The 18510-nt window shown below is 53.6% G+C and overlaps 1 protein-coding gene across 2 annotated transcripts; it reads right to left on the reverse strand.

Moving 5' to 3' along the window:
• Positions 1-681: 681 nt before the first annotated feature.
• Positions 682-17402, reverse strand: METTL13 (methyltransferase 13, eEF1A N-terminus and K55). 2 transcript variants are annotated; one of them, XM_073356330.2, is made up of 8 exons: positions 16974-17402; positions 14100-14853; positions 11609-11808; positions 8544-8739; positions 5910-6074; positions 4041-4256; positions 2244-2350; positions 682-1412 (listed from the first exon to the last, which is right to left on the reverse strand). In XM_073356330.2, the coding sequence occupies exons 1-8, from the start codon at positions 17124-17126 to the stop codon at positions 1209-1211; spliced, it is 1995 nt and encodes a 664-aa protein (XP_073212431.2). In that variant the 5' UTR covers positions 17127-17402; the 3' UTR covers positions 682-1208. The 2 variants fall into 2 exon arrangements, with proteins under 2 accessions (XP_073212431.2, XP_073212430.2); XM_073356329.2 differs by having other exon boundaries at positions 2219-2350; positions 16974-17396.
• Positions 17403-18510: the final 1108 nt, after the last annotated feature.

Consider the following 18510-nt stretch of genomic DNA (forward strand, 5'->3'; position numbering starts at 1 on the left):
GTTTACATTCAGGCCAGCCTAGTTCAGCACGCTGAGTTCTCCTTCATGTCTCATTCCACAAAACACCATTAAGGTTACTATGGACTGTTCAACCTAGCTGTGCTCTAGCCCAGAGGTAGCTGCAGTGTGACACTGGTCCTCAGACTGTCAAAAAGCTTACGTTTTTCCTGGAAGGCACAGGGGGACATACTGGTATTGGCTGAGAGCATTTTCAAAGACATCAGATGTCCACCACATGCTTTGTGGTTGCAGCCACTGCAGTACAAACAGATCCACGCAGGACCCAATTCTAACACCCTTACAGAGTGGAGACTCCCTCTGATTTAAGTGGGAGAGAGCCCTGCAGGCTGGAGGAGCTCAGAGCTGGGCCTAGCTCTTTCTCAGATCCTACCTATTCATCTAGGGTCAGAGAAAATTGTGGGGAGTGTGGGCCAGCTGACAGGAGAGCTGGGGTGAAAGTGTACAAATGCCAGGCAGGGCGAGTGACAAGACTGTACATTGGTGAGTCAGGCGGACAGACACAGGTGGGATTTGGGATCAGACAGACCCAGACAGCCCCCTTTTGTAAGTGGGACTTCCTCGCTTTTCCCCAGCCTACCAGCTTTGGCCCCCACATTCCCACCCTTCATGCTAGCCGCCTATTCCACACCCAAGGCCCTGCTTCCCCAATTCTACATCTGCCAAGGAAAAAGATCTTTATTTTAAAAGCAGAGAGCGGGGGAGGCTCCCGTGGCAAACACCCAGGACTGGCCTCCACAGCAATAAGAAGCCGAAGTAGTAGAGCTAGACCAGGCCCCACTCCCCTAAGCAGCTGGCACACAGCCACTCGGAGAAGGAAAAGAACTTCTCACACCATTTGCTGCTGCCTAGAGACCCTTTGGTCCTTTCACTATGGCTGGCAGCCCCCCTTTTTCCCCCCAGAGGGAGGTTTTCCCTTCCAGGATCCTGCCTCCCTTCTGACAGGCTGCTCGAGATGCACCATTCTGGCCCTAGCAGGCGGGAGGAGCACATGTTGAGGTGCTGGGGGGCGCCGCTCTTCACTCGCAGGGTTTACAGTCAGACGGCACAACTGCCTTCAGCTCCTCTCTCCAAACAGAGAGCACAGGCGGGTAACCCAGGCAAGGCAGAACGTCCCTCTCACACGATCTCCACTGCCTTCAGCATGTCCGACAGGATGTAGGAGCTGTCCCATGCTCGGCCGGGCCTCCTCAGCGTCCTCTCCAGGGTCCTACCCATCTCCACAAGCTCCGGGGCAGCCAGCTTCCCCTCGGGGTGCGGCTGGCAGAACAGGATTTCATTGACCTCCCCCTCGATCCTCCGGGCGTACAGCAGGGGGAAGACCTCCTTGAGGGTGGCCATAACCGAGTCTTTGAGCAGGGAGTCTCGGCACACCAAGTTGAGCACAAAGACGCCTGGAGCAAGGGGAAAAGAGACCCGAAAGCACAGGCACGTTTGGAACTGGAGTGATTAGTAGCAACCTGCCTCACACTACTCCCCAATCCTCCACACCAATAGAGGTGCTGCTAGGGGACTACAGATTCCAGCAGGCTGAGCTCCAACTGGAGCCAAGCACCCAGGCATGCTGGAACCCACGGTCTCCCAGCAGCACGGCCAGGCTTGCAGCCTCAGTCTCTCCATTTATGCCCATTAGGTGCAGCTCCTGAATTAACAGCCAGAAGGTGCCACAGCCCTCGTCTGGGTAAAGCTTGAGAGCACCAGCACCGAACGTCAAGTGGGTGAGAGTCCTGGTACACAGCGCAAACAAAGAGGCCCCTGCAAAGCAGCCATGGGCCTGCAGCTAGTTAGCAGCTGACTCCAGTGTCTAACAGAGGGCTCTCATTGCTGTCGCTAATGCCAGCAAATCACTGAACATACATAGGGCCAGCCCACCATCCCTCATCACCCCTTCCTCCATGAGCAGATCCACTGGTATCAGCAGACCCGCTCATGGAGCAAGATGCTAGTCATCCTGGGGGGAAGGGCATTACAATCTGACCCCGCACTGCCCTGTACATCCATTGAGTGGCTCCATCTGCCTCACCAACGTTATTCGCTCTGTTTTACAGAGTGGGGCTGAGCCACAGAGGTTGCTCTGCCACTGAGTGGCAGAACCAGGCACAGAACCCAGGGATCCTGCCACCCAGTGCCGAGCTTTCACCACTAGGGACACACTTGCTCTCTTCAGCGCACGCGAGGCTGTCGGACAGCCTTTCTGTACCTTCCGGTGCCAGGATGGTTCTGACCTTCTGCAGGAAGGCCATTTCCACAAAGGCCGGGGGCGGGCAGCTCATTCCCAGCGTGGGATCCTTGCTGTCTACATCAAACATGACAGCATTGTACCGGGCTGGTGCTGCAGAAGAAGAACAGCCCAGTTAGCATCCCCAAAGAGCAAGAAATCAATAGCGTTGGATGAGCCAAGCACTGCTCACTGCCATAGTCACTGTGTGAATGGCTGAGATAAAAGGTAGAAGATTAAAAGATTCTTTTGCCATTTGCACAGCAGCTTCCATCCAAGGCTCTATGAATGACACTTGCAGGAGTCTTCTCCCCTTCCACAGAAATGCAGCCACCTCTGGAGCGGGCATGGCAGCTGCTCAGCAATTAACAGAGGAAGCAAAGAACACTGTGTTACATTGGAACTACAGGCAGCCAGGCTGGAATTTGGCACCAGGCCAGGAGATCTTTAAATGACCACGAGTGGTCATGCTGCCCATTAGACATCTTGCCAGAAAGACCCCCCCCAACGCCAGGCGGTGGCATTAATTCAGTAGGGACTGGGGAAAGAATGTAACCAATGACGCAAAACCACCACTTTCTCCAGCGTTGGGTTCTCTTTGGAGGTCTCCCATCCACATACCAAAGGATGACTCTACTTAGCTTAGGAGAGCTGAAAAGGTCATGGCTCATGATGCTAATGGCTGCAGGTGGAAGAGAATTAGATATCCTTCCACACCTTGCTAATGGCACCTCAGCTCACGCGTGTTACATACAAATTAAATGGCTGATGGGTAAAGCGGTGATGGACTGACGTGGAGGCATAGGCGCTAGAGCACCCATGGGGAAAAGTTGGTGGGTGCTCTGCACCCACCGGCAGCCAAGCTCCCCACCCCACCCCCACCTCATCTCCGCCTCTGCCTCCTCCCTGCCGTGTCCCTGCTCCTCCACCTTCCTCCCAGTGCTTGCCACCATCAAACAGCTGTTTGACAGCTTAGCAAGCTCCAGGAGGGATGGGGGAGGAGCGGGAATGTGGCCTGTTCAGGGGAGGAGAAGAGGCGGGGCTGGGACAGGGATTGACCTCCTAAGGTCCTTTCCAACCCTGATATTCTATGATTTGGGGAAGGAGTCAGAATAGGGAGGGGACGGAGTTGGGGTGGGGGCAGAGGAAAGTCAAGCACCCACCAGTGCAAGCAGAAGTCTGTGCCTATGCATGGGGGGACTGGGCGGAGGAGAGAGAGGTGGTGTGGCTCAGAATGGAAGAGAACCTTTCACCAGAAGACACTTTTGGGTGGGGAGTAGGGGAATCAACAAGAAAGGGATAGGTATGAGTCAGAGTTGAGGTAACACATCATCAGATCTCTCTTCTCACCACCCCAGAGGGCACTGCCTTAGTGGGATCTCCAGAACTGTGAACATTCTCCCCGTCCCCTTGCCCTGTCCCTGTGGGGTACAAAGCTAACCAACTGCAAGGAGCTTGGAAGATCGGCATTGGGGTTGCTGCACTCAGGGTCAAGAATCAAGGGGACCCTGGCTAGCAGCTACAGGCATGGAACCGATACCATCCCCTCACGGCATTTGAGAGTAGGGAGGCGGGATTGGTGGAGCGTCAGGGATGCATCAGGGGAGGGATAGCTCAGTGGTTTGAGCACTGGCCTGCTAAACCCAGGGTTGTGAGTTCAATCCTTGAGGGGGCCATTTAGGGATCTGGGGCAAAAATCGGGGATTGGTCCTGCTTTGAGCAGGGAGTTGGACTAGATGACCTCCTGAGATCCCTTCCAACCCTGATATTCTATGATCAGTCTGCAGGGACCCTTGCCCATTACCTGCCGCTGCTGCCATGTTGGCCACGTAGTCCAGGCCGTCCGAAATGTGAACTTTCATCCTGTCGCCTTGGGAAAAGCCGAACCACCGGGTAGCCACCTCCAGCATGGAGGGGTCGATTTCAACCGCCTCAACGTGGGACTGGTAGAAATAGTCATGGATGAAGAGAGGCAGGCTGCCCCCACCCAGCCCGATCACCAGCACCGAGAGCCTGGCTCCTGCAAGTGGGAAGCAAGCTGGGAAATTAACTGCCTCCATGCTGTCCCCTCCAGGCCAGCGTGGGAGAACACTATGCTCACATTCCACCCACCATTGCATCTGGGGTAGACCTTAGGCATGGAAGTGGCTTCCTCTTCATTCATCGCAGTCCCTGGGTCCCCACTATCTAAAAACACACACCTCTAAACCTTTTCCTCCTGCAGCTGGGTTTAGTTCGCTCTCTGCTGCTCCAGACATCCCCTCCCCACCTGCGCTATCTCCTCCTTGAGTGGATTTACTTAGCAAGTTTTCAGAGGGGAATTTTTCATTTTAATACCGTCCACATCTGGCCCTCCAGCTGCACACTGGGGTCCCTGTGGCATCCAGAAACCAGCCTCCTCGCCTCTTTTCCCTCTGTTTCAGGGCGAGAACAAAGCTGATCGACAGCGGGTGACTGTCCAGGGAAATTCTGGCAACTTGGCTCCTACGAAAGCTACACATGTAACAGGGATGTGCACGTCAGGGAAGTTCAGGGCAGTCGGGGGACACCTGCCCAGCACCTGGTGATCCCCGTTGCTGTCGCTGCCTTACTGGCCAGGGGGTAGAGTTGCTTTTGCTCAGCTCTTGGTATCCTGAGACAGCAGCAGCCTTTTCCAGAGGCTGTGGCTGCCCACAGGCTGCTGAATAGGAACACAAGGTAGTGCTCAGGATAGCGAGTGAGCAATAGAGCCAGGCAGACAGCAGCAGGCACCAGGCCACCGCCCTCATCTCAGACAATGCAACCTACCGGGCCCTGAAACTCCCCTGGCTTTGCAATGCCAAGCAGCCACGGCTGGCTGGGCATGGGTGCTGGGCCTGGGACGTACACGACGCCTGCTAGGAATGTGCTGAAGCCACGCTGCTTGTTTCGCTTACTGACCTCACCAGTCTTTTAAACCAGCTCTGTAGCGACAGGCGGTGAGCGCCCTAACCCGGAGCACCAGGTCCGATGCTAGCGCCCAGTCCCCCCACCCAGCCAGAAGCACCAACCCAACATCCCCCAGTTACCCATCCACCAGACTGGAAATCCAGTCCAAGGAGCTTCCCTCTGACCAATAGTGCTTGGCGCTCCTCCAGGGCCTGCCACAGGAGGATCTCAAAGTGCTTGGTGAGCTTGAGCTAGCAGAGCTTCCCCTCCCTTCCAGCAGGATGTGGGCAAGTGTCGTCCTTGCCGCTTTACAGACAGGGGAGCTGGGGCACAGACACATCAACCCATACGCACTCGGTGTGAGCGCCAGGAACAGAAACCAGGAGTCCGTAGTCCAAGGCTCCTGCTCTAACCAGTAGCCTCCACAGCCACTCCATACCAAAACTGACATGTGCTGATTCTGAAGCACCTTTCATGCTGGGGGAGGCTACAGCACTTTCCATGCTGTGTCCAGATGGCACCAGAGACTCACCCCCACCTCTGGGATAGGGAGAGGACACAGACGGACTAGCACCAGCGGCAGCCAGAGAGGAGTCCCTGGGCCCGCCCTGCCATTCGGTCACTGATGGAGATACTTCCCCCCCCCACCTTAGCTGCCCCTGACTCTGAGTTGACTCAGGTACAAGTGCAGGGAAGACTTGTACTAGGGACTTGCCCTCTCCTGTGGTGGGGGAGTGTCATTTCTCTTAGCTCGTGAGCCTCGCACCTGGTAGGAGCTCAGGATTTCTCAGCAGAGCCAGTCCTGCAACCATGGCCTTATGGTGTTCACAGCAGAGGTAGCTCCGGTCAATGGCCTGGCCAGCTGACTCTGGGGGGGCCTCGCTGGAGCCAGACGCCTGTTTCTTCTTGTCCTTCTTCCGCTTCTTCTGACCTGAACAACACAGTAGAGATTAGCCAGATGCCCAGGCAGACATGCAGAGGGGCTGGCACACCCGACATGCGCTGGGGACAACAGGACATATCCTTGGGGGAGGGAGGTCGCTAAGTCCCCATGTGGCCATGCAGAAGCTTGGAGAAGGGCTCGTTTTACTCTGCTGTATCCATTAGGGGTTCCTCTTATGGTCAGACTGTAGCTAGGTTTTCAAGGGGGCTGGATGATCTCTCCCCATTGCCCAAGCCCGTAGTCCTCCCTCTGGCTGTGGTTAACTCCGTTTGCTGCTCCCTTTCCAACATTTCAAACAGACACCCACCAGCCTGGGCTCCTGGAGCCCCACACCCACCGACCTCTGATATCAGCCTCACTCCCCTCTAGTCTATACACGTCATCTCCAGACTATCCCACCTCCCCCGCAGGATGGACTCCATCCCCCGAAGTCCCTTCCTGCCTGTGAAAAACCATTTCTGATCACTTGTTCACTGGCAGCTAAGACTTCAAGGGTAGCTGCCAACAGGAAAACATGGGGTGTGGCCTCATTCTCTCCTATCAGTTCAACCGGGACCTTGTGGCTGCTGTGCTTGGCTCGAGGTACTGTTGTGTCAACATTTATCAGTTTTACTCTCTTGTTCTCAGCATGTCGGAGTCTCCCTCGTCCTTCGGGGTTTAGTTTTGTCCTTCCCTTAATGAATTAAAATGCTGCTCCTGGCAGCTGAGAGATGGCGTCAGACCTAAGACGACAATCCATCTTTCTCGAGTTCCACTGAACATCTAACAGATCAGTAATATTCAGACTCTACATCAGGTCATTGTGAAGACCGCCAGCCTCGCTCAGCTGAAGGAGGAGGAGGTGGTGGTGGTGGAGGAATGGTTTAGAGGCACCACTAGGAGCACTGAAAAAGGATTAAGAAGAGGAAAACACAGGATGAACACTAGAAAACGTTTCCTCACAGCAAAAGGTGCAGGATTGGATTGTGGGCTAATCTGCTGTTTACTCTTGTTTAAACCTGCAAGTGCCCCATGCCGCAGAGGAAGGTGAAAAAACCCCAGTCACTGTTAGTGTCACCCAGGAGAAAATTCCTTCACCGCCCCAAATATGGTGATCAGTTAGACCAGGGGTTGCCAACCTGAGCCTGAGGAGGAGAATTTACCAATGGACATTGCCAAAGAGCCACAGTAATAGGTCAGCAGCCCCCCCCACCGCCGCATTAGCTCCCCCCACCCCCGCTCCCAGCGCCTCCCACCCACCGGCAGCCCCACTGATCAGCACCTCCCCCTCCCTCCCCGCACCTTCTGATCAGCTGTTTCGTGGTGTGCAGGAGGCTCTAGGGGGGAGGAGTGAGGGTATGGCAGGCTCAGGGGAGGGGGCAGGAAGGGGTGGAGTGGGGGCAGGGCCTGTGGCAGAGCCAGGGGTTGAACAGCGAGCACCCCCTGGCACACTGGAAAGTGGGGCGGGAGCTACAGGCGCCAAGAGTTGGGACCTATGCAAGGAGCCGCATATTAACTTCTGTTAAGAGCCGCATGTGGCTCCGGAGCCACAGGTTGGCCACCCCTGAGTTAGACTCTGATCATGTGGGCAAGACTTTCCAGGCAGACACCTGGGAAAGAATTCTCTGTGGTAACTCAGAGCCCTCCCCATCTAGTGTCCCTCTCTGGCCGCTGGAGATATTTACTAATAGCAGATGGGTCATTGTAGGCAACCTCATCATACCATGCCCTCCATAAATGTATCAAGCTCAGTCGTGAAGCCAGTTAGGCTTTTTTCCCCCCACTGCTCCCCTTGGGAGGCTGTTCCAGAACTTCTCTCTTCAGATTGTTAGAAATCTTTGCCTAATTTCAAGCCTAGACTTGTTGGTGGCCAGTTTACATCCATTTGTTCTTGTGCCAACACTAGCCCTTAAATACCAGGGAGGGAGAGTTATCTCCCCATAGCCTTCATTTTGTTAAGCCAAACAAGCCAAGCTCTTTGAGTCTCCTCTCATAAGGTAGGTTCTCCATTACTCTGATCATCCTAGCAGCCCTTCTCTGCACCTGTTCCAGTTTGAATTCATGTTTCTTAAACATGGGACACCAGAACTGCACAGTATTCCAGATGAGGTCTCACCAGTGCCTTGTATAATGGTATTAACACTTCCCCATTTCTACTGGAAATGCCTTGCCTGATGCATCCTACGACTGCACTAGCCTTTTTCACAGCCACATCACACTGACGGCTTATAGTCATCCTGTGATCAACCAATACACCCCGATCTTTCTTCTCCACAGTGGCCCCCTGGGATGAGTTAGATGTCACCTAGTGTGGTTGTTCCATTTACTCTCATGATATGCTCCCATTGCTTCCAATCTGCTTATTGCTGCCCAGAGCCATCCAACGGCTCCTGGGTCTACTGAACTCTTCGCAGCCCTTTACTGTGCTGCCCAAGCCCTGAGAATCTTTCCCAAATCCCTAGGCCCAAGTTTACACACCTCTAGGGGCTGCACTGGACAGCAGCCTGGCTTCCGACTGTACCACGTTCCTGTTGCTGAGGAAGATGAGCCGCCGGAAGTAGCACATGTTGTCCCCTTTCACATCTTCGATGAGATATTCCCCACTCATGGTGCTGGTGTCCCGGTGCTGAATGGTACGGACCCCGATGTCCCCCCCTACAGAGAGAAACGGCACCTGGGGGAGAAAGAAAAGCAATGGGGGAAACTAACTCACACAGGAGACACCAGAGACTTTACAGAAAGAACCAGAGGAAGAGCCCAGAGACCGCAATAGGAAAATAGCATTATGAACACAAGGCAGTTTGTTGTTCTAATCAGAGTTGTGCAAACTCCCACCTGCAATCCCTGTCTAGGCTGACTGGAGACCAAGGCAATAGCACTGCAACCCAGCTCAAAGGGCCCCCATATAGCATGATGGTCCAGGGACTGTTTGGATACAGATTCTGATGGGTTCAGAGCTTGGCTTGCAGGCCAAAGCAAGGATCTGGTCTGATTTTCAGTGGTGCCAAAATAAATAAATCAAATGCTCTTTTAAGATAGTTGTCCAATTTGGCAAGATTCTTAGGAGATCAGTTGTTCTCATGAGAATTCTCACGTCTTGGCTAGAAACCTCATAAACAATTTCAGTTGCCCCAGAACCAGACCTGGTACCAGATCTGCAGGGGCAGGTTCAACCCTGGGGATTTTAATCTGATTTCCCACATCTACTGAAATCTGAAAGGCTGACAGATCATAGAATCCAGTTTTGCCTGGTCTCCTGTACTTTTGCCTTTAATAGGAGACCGGCACAACAGTTTCAAAGAGTAACAGAAATCTAGGAGTGGAAGGGACCTTGATAGGTCGTCTAGTCCAATCCCCTGCACTGGGGTAGGACAAAGTATTATCTAGACCATACCTGACAGGTGTTTGTCTAACCTGTTCTTAAAACCTCCAAAGATGGAGATTCCACAACCTCTGTAGGTAAGTCTGTAGGTAATTTATTTCAGGGCTTAACTACCCTGACAGTTAGGAAGCTTTTCCTAATGTCTAACCTAAATCTCTCTTGCTGCATTTTAAGCCCATTGCTCCTTGTCCTGTCCTCAGTGGATAAGGAGAACAATATATCACCCTCCTCTTTGTAAGAATCTTTTACATAGTTGAAGATTATTATGTCTCTCCTCAGTCGTCTCTTCTCCAGATTAAACAAACCCATTTTTTCCAACCTTCCCTCGTAGGTCATGTTTTCTAGATCTTTAATCATTTTTGTTGCTCTTCTCTGGATTTTCTCCAATTTGTCCACATCTTTCTTGAAGTATGGTGCCCAGAACTTGACACAACACTCCAACTGAGGCCTTTTCAGTGCTGAGCAGTAGTAGAATTAGTCTTTCACATTATTAAGGCAGATTTGTCTGCTATATGTAGATGGCCTGTTTGACTTACTTCTTGTGTCTTGCTTACAACACTCCGAGTAACATATCCCAAAATGAAGTTCGCTTTATCTGCAACAGTGTTACACTGTTGACTCATATTGAGTTTGTGATCCACTATAACCCCCAGATCCCTTTCTGCAGTACTCCTTCCTAGGCAGTAATTTCCCATTTTGTATTTGTGCAATTGATTTCTTCTTCCAAATGGAGTACTTTGCATTTGTCCTTATTCAATTTCATCTTATTTATTTCAGACCATTTCTCCAGTTTTTCAAAATCATTTTGAATTCTAAACCTGTCCTTCAAAGTGCCTGCAAAAAAACCCCCTTTGGCATCATCCAAAAATGTTGTCAGTGCATTGTCTATGCCATTACCCAAATCATTTATGAAGACACTGAATAGAACTGGATCCAAGATAGATCCCATTTGACCTGCTAATACTGAAAAAGGCACAATAAACCGTTCTACGCCTCCCCTTAGGAAGTCAAGCTGAACCAGATGCATCTTAGGAACTGGAAGGATATTTGCCGTAGGAAGTGGAGGATATCAGGGGAGGGTGAGGAGCAGACAGGTTTGTGTGGCATAGTAGCTTGGCCAGTGTTTTCACCACTGTTATCAAGTCACAGCAAGAATACATGTTTTATGAGTTGCTGAATGGTTCAGTCCTCAGCGAGGTGGGGAGAAAGCTGCAGAAAGAAACAGGAAAGCGGAAGAGACTCAGGCCAATATTTGCAAATAGGGCAAGTGGTTTTGGGTGCCCAACTTGAGATGCCCTCCCTATAAAAATCAGGCCCCGTTGGGGTATCTGAAGTTGAGGCCCTCAAATTAAGGCATCCAAAAATCACAGCCTGAAGGAATGAAGTGACTGGAGCTGGTGTGGGGAGGAGAATAAAACAGCAGCTAGATACTGGGCTGAATTAAGCCTCAGAGCTGAACCCCTCCCTTGACTGGAGCCAGATCAAATTTTGCAATTGGAGCCCACTTCCAGCTGAAAGGAAAATATGACTGCACAGAGAGATGGAAGGCAACAGAGAGCAGCAGGATGCCCTGAAGTAGGAGCTAGAGCAGGGGCGGGCTAACCTTTTGGCCTGCGGGCCACATCAGGTTTCTGAAATTGTATGGAGGGCTGGTTAGGAGAGGCTGTGCCTCCCCAAACAGCCAGGTGTGGCCAAGTCCCCTCCCACACCTTCCCCCCCCCCCGGGGACCCCTGCCCCATCCAACCCTCCCTGACTGCCCCGGAACCCCTGCCTGCCCCCTGCCACCCCATCCAACCCCCCACCTTTCTGACTGGTGGTACCCCTGCCCCCATTCAACCCCCCTGTTCTCTGCCCTCTGACTGCCCCAACCCCTATCCACACCCTCGCCCCTGACCACCACCCCGAACTCCCCTGCCCTCTATCCAACACCCCCGTGCTCCCTGACCCCTTACCGGGGTAGGCGGTGGGGAACAGCAGGGGAGGGGCCGGGGGCTAGCCTGCCGGGCCAGGAGCTCAGAGGCCAGGCAGGAGATGTGGCCCACAGGGCATAATTTGCCCACCTCTGAGCTAGAGTCTGGTTATGGAGGTGTGGGGCACAGGCTGGGTTTGCGGCTCTGCCCAAGGAGATGCTTGAACACAGCTGCTGGAAACAGCACTTACTTGCTGCTGGGATGGAAGGCCGGGTGGTGCCAGCTCCATCACCTTCCCTGACAGCTCTGCCTGGATGCCTTCCATCCCTTCGTAGTGCTGACCTCTGTGCAGCGCCACCGTTATCAGCCGCCTGAAGCCTGCGCTGGCAGCCAGCTGCTTCCGACCCGCCTCTGTTCCAAAGAGCCACTCGGTCTCTCTGCCCTGCGGTACTGGAGAAAGGGGTTGCGGTCAGGAGAGCAGAGACCACGGTGGCAGAAACGGATGGTGCTAGAAGTACAGTGCTACCTATGTATCTGAAGTAGCTGCCCTCATCTCTAATGCAGATAAGCTCCAGAACACAGTACATCTGTGCTGCTTGGATCGAGATGGAGCCGGTACACAGCGTGCTCCTGTTATACTGAGGACAGTGACAACTGCATTCTCCAGATTTGACAAATTAGATGCAGTCCCATGGCCCTGAAAGCTGCCAATGCACCCCTTGACTGAATCCATTTTGGATGCCCCTTCCTCCAACGCATTCATAACACGAAGGCTTGAATGCATTGCAGGACTGTGTATCTAGAGTCTGTGCTAATGAAACAAGAAGACTTAGCACTCCTCTGGATCTCATCCAGTTGTAGATTCCAAAGCACTTGGAAAGTGGAGCAAGTATCTGCCCCATATTTATGAACAGGACAGTTGAGATGCAGTGTGGTTAATTGGTCACACAATGAGCCAGAGAAGGTAACAAACTTCAGGAATCCCAACTCTCAGCCCTGTGCGCTGGACTACGTTGCCTCCTTGGATGAAAATCAAACAGGCCATCTATTATTGTTATTGTCTAGCAGACAAATCTGCCTTAATAATGTGAAAAATTAATTCCACTACTGGTAACAGGTTGGAAGAGGGCAATTGAAGAAATACTAAAAATGCACTAACCAGTGTGACCTGCTTTGTGTGTGGCTAAGAAGAGGGGAGGTTTCTGCATTCTGTTAAGGAGGCTTGGATTTCATACACTGAAATCTCAGTCAAATGGTTTTGTTTGTTTTTTTTTAAAATAGCAGAGCTCTCTCAAATTCAAGGAAGAAGCTACCTCAGAGCTCCTGCTGATCCTAAGGAAGCCAGCAGTTTGTACACACGATAAATACCATACACATGCATCCACCAAGGAAAGGCTAACTGCAGTGAGTACGTTTATGATATTAACACAGAGTAAATTGGTCTATTTAACCTTTACCTGGCAGTAACAGGACTGAGCATCACAGACAAAGTTAGTAACAAACATGTATGAATGTTCCATGATCAGTATCTGCTATTTACTAGGGGGCAGATTCTGCCACCAGAACTCTCAGCTGCTGGTACCTTTTTTCCATACGTAGCCTCAATGAAACGAATGGGGCTATTCATAGGGGTTGGGAATAGCTCTTTGGGAAGGTGGCAGAATCAGATCCTACAGGTTAACAGCTGTATCTTATATTGTGCATTTGCTCTCCGAGCTGATGTAAGGGGCTATCCAGTATCTCAAATACCGATGCAATAAAGCCCAGGTGTTCACCAATACAGCTTCAGATTACACCGATGGGCACATTTTGGAGATGAAAAATGGGGCAGTTATCCATCCATCTTCATAACCAGTCCCCTATGTCAGATTAAGGGTTTGTATCAGGCCACAGCATCACACTGCTTTTTGGTCAGTGACTGGGCTCTGCCTACACACAATACCATGGCAAGCTAATGTGTCTAGTTCTTTTGCTCCTGGAGACCAAGATTTTCAAAACCAGGGGTCTAAATTTAGGGGCTCAGGAGCCTTGAAAGGCATCTTTGATAACTAACTTGATTTTCAGAGTTGCTGAGCAGAGCTGGCCAAAAAAATGGGAATCTTTCTGAAAAAAAGTTAGGATGGGGGGTGGGGAGAGAATTCATCCTGCTTTGGAAAGAACCGTCAAAACCATGAAAACTTTTCACTGGAAGAAATTTAAAGAAAAATTCCATTTCAGGAGAACTGAAACAAAATGTTTCTGGCTTCCTGACCACCCTCACCTGGGAAATCTCAGCCCAGCTGCTGGAGAGTCACTGAGCCTCCCTATCAGCCCACAGCTCTGGGAGCTGGAGAAATGCTGCTCATCCCCAGAACTGGGGGGTGGGGGTACAGGGAAACCTGCCTGTGTTTTAATGAAAGTTTCATCCAGTCTGTGAGAGATTTGGTGAAATATTTCATACCACCAACTTGGCATTTGCCAGCAGAAAAAGTTCAGTTGGAAAATCTCTAACTGTCTCTAGTGCTGAGCACCCAGCAACTGCCATAGAAATGAATGGGAGTTGTTGGGTGTCCGGCACTGGTGAAAATCAGGCCTATCTTATACTTAACCAGAGGCTTAAGAGCTTAACTTTAGACACCTGAAATTGTGACCCCTGCTGAAATCAATGGGAGTTTTTCTATGGACTTCAATGGGATCAGGATTTCATCCCTATTTTGAACATCTCAGCTAGAGAAATATCCTCTCGGAGGAGCTGAACTCACTGATGAAGATGGCGAAGTGATTGTTCCGGGAGGCTTTCACTGAGGGGCTGTCCACTACATGCAGAGTGTACCGAGGTTTCCCAGCATCCGCATCACACAGATCCAGGGAGACGTGGCTCGCGCTGGGGTTTTTATTCAGCTGGCTGCGCAGCAGAGCATACAGCTGCCTCTCCTTTATTGCCTCGACCAACTGCTCAGCGCTCTCCACCCGCACAGGCTTGTCCTGCTCCTCCGTGCAGATCTCGAGGATCTGCAGAACCGAACCAGGGATCTTCTTGAACTTGGTCATGACGTAGACAAAAACAGGCAGAACAAACTGCTGCTTGTCCGCTCCGTCATCACTGCCAGAGACCTGGTGAACGCGCACCATCCAGCCTTCCCGGGAGAAGTAGCCTACCACCTTCTTCACCACATGGGCCTGGGCCAAGGAGATACACAGGTAACGGCCTCCAACCTGCAGCATCCGGCTAATCTCAGCAAACATCCTGTCCACCCTTTCGAGGGTGGCCTCCTCTTCATCAACCAGGATAGCATCCAGGGTGCCCTTGTCCAATACCACCTGGAACTGAGCGTCCTGGAAATCCATCTGCAGCATGTCCATCTGCAGGTAGCTCATCTTTGGCCTCCTGTGGGCATTCCGCTCCCTCATCTGATTTATCACCACCTCACTGATGTCCACGTTCACAATGTCCTGGTAGCCCACATCATACATCTGCTCGCTCAGTTCGGAGTTGCCGCAACCCACTACAAGAACCTGAGAAATTTAAAGAGATAATAGTTTTCCTATGGATACACACACAGCCCTATTTATCCCAACCGATCCCAAACACACATACACACTCCATGGAGATCAGCAAACAACGGATTCTCTGGGAGACAAACCCACCATGAATGCTCACTAACCAACACTCTGGGATCTTGCAATAAATATACTACAGCAGGAGTCACCACACAGAAAGGAGGCATTCGACACGTACATGTTAAACACACACACACACGCAGGAATCCCTTCCCCACCACTGCACTATAGCTGCATCCAGGTGGAAGACACCATCTGATGACTAATGCACAGCAACTAGTAAACTCGAGTGGATGTAACCTGGACTGCACATGAAATTCAGGGAGACAGGATGTGATTATCTGAGCTAGATTTTAGCCAGAATAAGGGGAGCCATACCCCATCTCTTCTGAGAAGTGCTGTGAAATCACTTATGACCACAAGTGGTCATGATCTTGGTTTTATCTACTGGTCACTATCTCCAACACCAGACTGGGCCATTAGCTTAGCACTAGGCTATGGGGAGATACTGGCCTGGATACGCTGAGCATCCATGGGATTACCTGCCAAGCTGCCTCCCTACTCACAGATCCACATCCAATCAAGCAAGTAGTATTTGGAGTCTCCTATTCTGGGATGGATTTGGCATATGTTTTAGGCTTTGAGCCACCCAACTGTAACACTGGGCTGTGAATCAAAGAAATCTTCTGTCCTCAGCACCTAGGAGATCAGCCCAGCCCAGCCCAGCCCAGCCCCTGCCTATACCTCTTCACATGCCCATACAAAGCCTGCCCTAAGAGAATCAGAATCATAGAAACATAGGGCTGGAAGGGACTTTGAGAAATTATTGAGGCCAGCCCCCTGCACTGAGGCAGGACCAAGTAAACCTAGACACTCCCTGACAGATGTTTGTGTAACCTGTTCTTAGAAACCTCCAATGATGGGGATTCCACAACCTTCCTTGAAAGCTTATTCCAGACCTTAACTACCCTTAGAGTTAGAAAGCTTTCTTAATATGTAACCTAAACCTCTCTTGCTACAAATTAAGCCCATTACTTGTTGTCTTTCCGTCACTGGACATGGAGAACAATTGATCCCTGTCTCCTTTACAACAGCCTTTAACATATTTGAGGACCATCATCAGATTTCCCACCCTCATCCTTCTTTTCTCAAGGCTGAACCTACCCCTCTAACCCCCTTTAATCTCCCCCCCCCCCCCAAAAAACTCACACCTTTCTTCATAGGTCAAGTTTTCAAAACTTATTTTTGTTGCTCTCTTCGGGACTTTCTCCAGTTTGTCCACATCTTTCTTAAAGTGTGGCACCCACACAGTACTCCAGTTGATGCCTCACCAGTACCAAGCAGAGTGTGACAATTACATCCTGTATCTTACATACACTGCTTTGCCTGACATGTCCCAGAACATTAACCTTTTCTGCAACAGCATCAGATCCAATCTGCGATTCTACTACAACCCCAGATCCTTTCCAGCAGCAGCACTGCCCAGATGGTTATTCCCCTTTCTGTAACTGTGCATTTCATTTTTCCTTCCAAAGTGCAGCACTTTTCACATGTTTTATTGACTTCCATCCTGTTGAACTCAGGTTGCTCTGAATTCTAATCCTGGCCTACCCAGTGCCCCTACCCCTACTTGCTTGGTGCCAGCCACCAACATTACAAGCAGGCCCTACCCTGCGTTACCCAAGTGGCTAATGAAAACATTGGCACGGGACCCAGGACCGACCCTGGCTGGCAGGACCCCCCAGACATGAACCCTCCAACGGGCCAGCGAGCCCGTGACACCCACTCTCTGGGTGAAAAAAAAAAAAGGAGTACTTGTGGCACCTTAGAGACTAACCAATTTATTTGATCATAAGCTTTCGTGAGCTACGCTCACTTCATCGGATGTACTCTCTGGGTGCTATTCAGTGATGCCCCCGCCTGGCAGCGATTTCACCCGCTCCCTCTTCCTTGGGCTGCTTCTGACCCCAGCCGGGGGGCCTATACCCTACTAGAATCGGGGGAGTCGCGAACGCGCTCTACCCTTCGGCCCGGGCCCCACCCAATGGAGGCGCCCCCGGCCGCTCAGCGCTCACCTTGTCTCGGGGACGCACGTACTTGTGCAGCGCCGCGCACAGCTCCAGGTACCCGCCGTACCACTCGAAGGCGCGCGACCCGCGCTGCTGGAAGAAGCGCTCCCAGTACTGGGCCGAGGCGAAGTCCCGCGCGGTGCGGGGCAGCAGAGCCATGGCGCGGGGAGGGGGCGTCACGCCGGGCCTGCCCGTCCCGCCTCGCCCCCAGAGTCCCCCTGACGGGCAGACGCGCTGCAGACCCGAACCCGAAGCTGCCCCCACGTGCGGCCGTGCTGCCCCCACAGTGCGATCCTTGAACGTTGCTGTGCTACGTCCGTGTTCGGAGCCTGCTCATTGGGCCGCTCCTCCGCACACCGACGTCCCAGCTCATTGGTTGCCTCTTTTTTTCCAGCTTTCTTCCCATTGGCTCGTTACTTCCCCCACCCAGTGTGTGTTGTTTCAACTTTGACAGGGAGGCGAGTGCTGGAATAGGGCGCCTGCAGGGTGGGGATCGCGGGACAGGGCGCTGGGAGGCGGGCGAGGGGGGGATCGCGGGACAGGGCGCTGGCAGGCGGGCGAGGGGGGATCGCGGGACAGGGCGCTGGGAGGCGGGCGAGGGGGGATCGCGGGACAGGGCGCTGGGAGGCGGGCGAGGGGGGATCGCGGGACAGGGCGCTGGGAGGCGGGCGAGGGGGGATCGCGGGACAGGGCGCTGGGAGGCGGGGAGGGGGGGATCGCGGGACAGGGCGCTGGGAGGCGGGCGAGGGGGGATCGCGGGACAGGGCGCTGGGAGGCGGGCGAGGGGGGATCGCGGGACAGGGCGCTGGGAGGCGGGCGAGGGGGGATCGCGGGACAGGGCGCTGGGAGGCGGGGAGGGGGGATCGGGGACAGGGCGCTGGGAGGCGGGCGAGGGGGGATCGCGGGACAGGGCGCTGGGAGGCGGGCGAGGGGGGGATCGCGGGACAGGGCGCTGGGAGGCGGGGAGGGGGGGATCGGGGACAGGGCGCTGGCAGGCGGGCGAGGGGGGATCGCGGGACAGGGCGCTGGGAGGCGGGCGAGGGGGGATCGCGGGACAGGGCGCTGGGAGGCGGGCGAGGGGGGATCGCGGGACAGGGCGCGGGGAGGCGGGCGAGGGGGGATCGCGGGACAGGGCGCTGGCAGGCGGGCGAGGGGGGATCGCGGGACAGGGCGCTGGGAGGCGGGCGAGGGGGGATCGCGGGACAGGGCGCTGGGAGGCGGGGAGGGGGGATCGGGGACAGGGCGCTGGGAGGCGGGCGAGGGGGGATCGGGGACAGGGCGCTGGGAGGCGGGCGAGGGGGGGGATCGCGGAACAGGGCGCTGGGAGGCTGGCGAGGGGGGGATCGGGGACAGGGCGCTGGCAGGCGGGCGAGGGGGGATCGCGGGACAGGGCGCTGGGAGGCGGGCGAGGGGGGATCGCGGGACAGGGCGCTGGGAGGCGGGCGAGGGGGGATCGGGGACAGGGCGCTGGGAGGCGGGGAGGGGGGATCGCGGGACAGGGCGCTGGGAGGCGGGGAGGGGGGATCGCGGGACAGGGCGCTGG

Source organism: Lepidochelys kempii, chromosome 8 (genome assembly GCF_965140285.1).
Source record: "Lepidochelys kempii isolate rLepKem1 chromosome 8, rLepKem1.hap1, whole genome shotgun sequence".
Classification (NCBI taxonomy): domain Eukaryota; kingdom Metazoa; phylum Chordata; order Testudines; family Cheloniidae; genus Lepidochelys; species Lepidochelys kempii.

Excerpts from the sequence above, each read along its gene's own strand:
- METTL13 (XM_073356329.2), bottom strand. The coding sequence starts at position 17,126 with ATGGCTCTGCTGCCCCGCACCGCGCGGGACTTCGCCTCGGCCCAGTAC. Across the intron at positions 6,075-8,543 it reads GTCCAGTGCAGCCCCTAGAG|GTCAGAAGAAGCGGAAGAAG; the intron begins GTGTGTAAACTT and ends TGTGTTGTTCAG. Across the intron at positions 1,413-2,218 it reads AACCATCCTGGCACCGGAAG|GCGTCTTTGTGCTCAACTTG; the intron begins GTACAGAAAGGC and ends CCCTTGCTCCAG.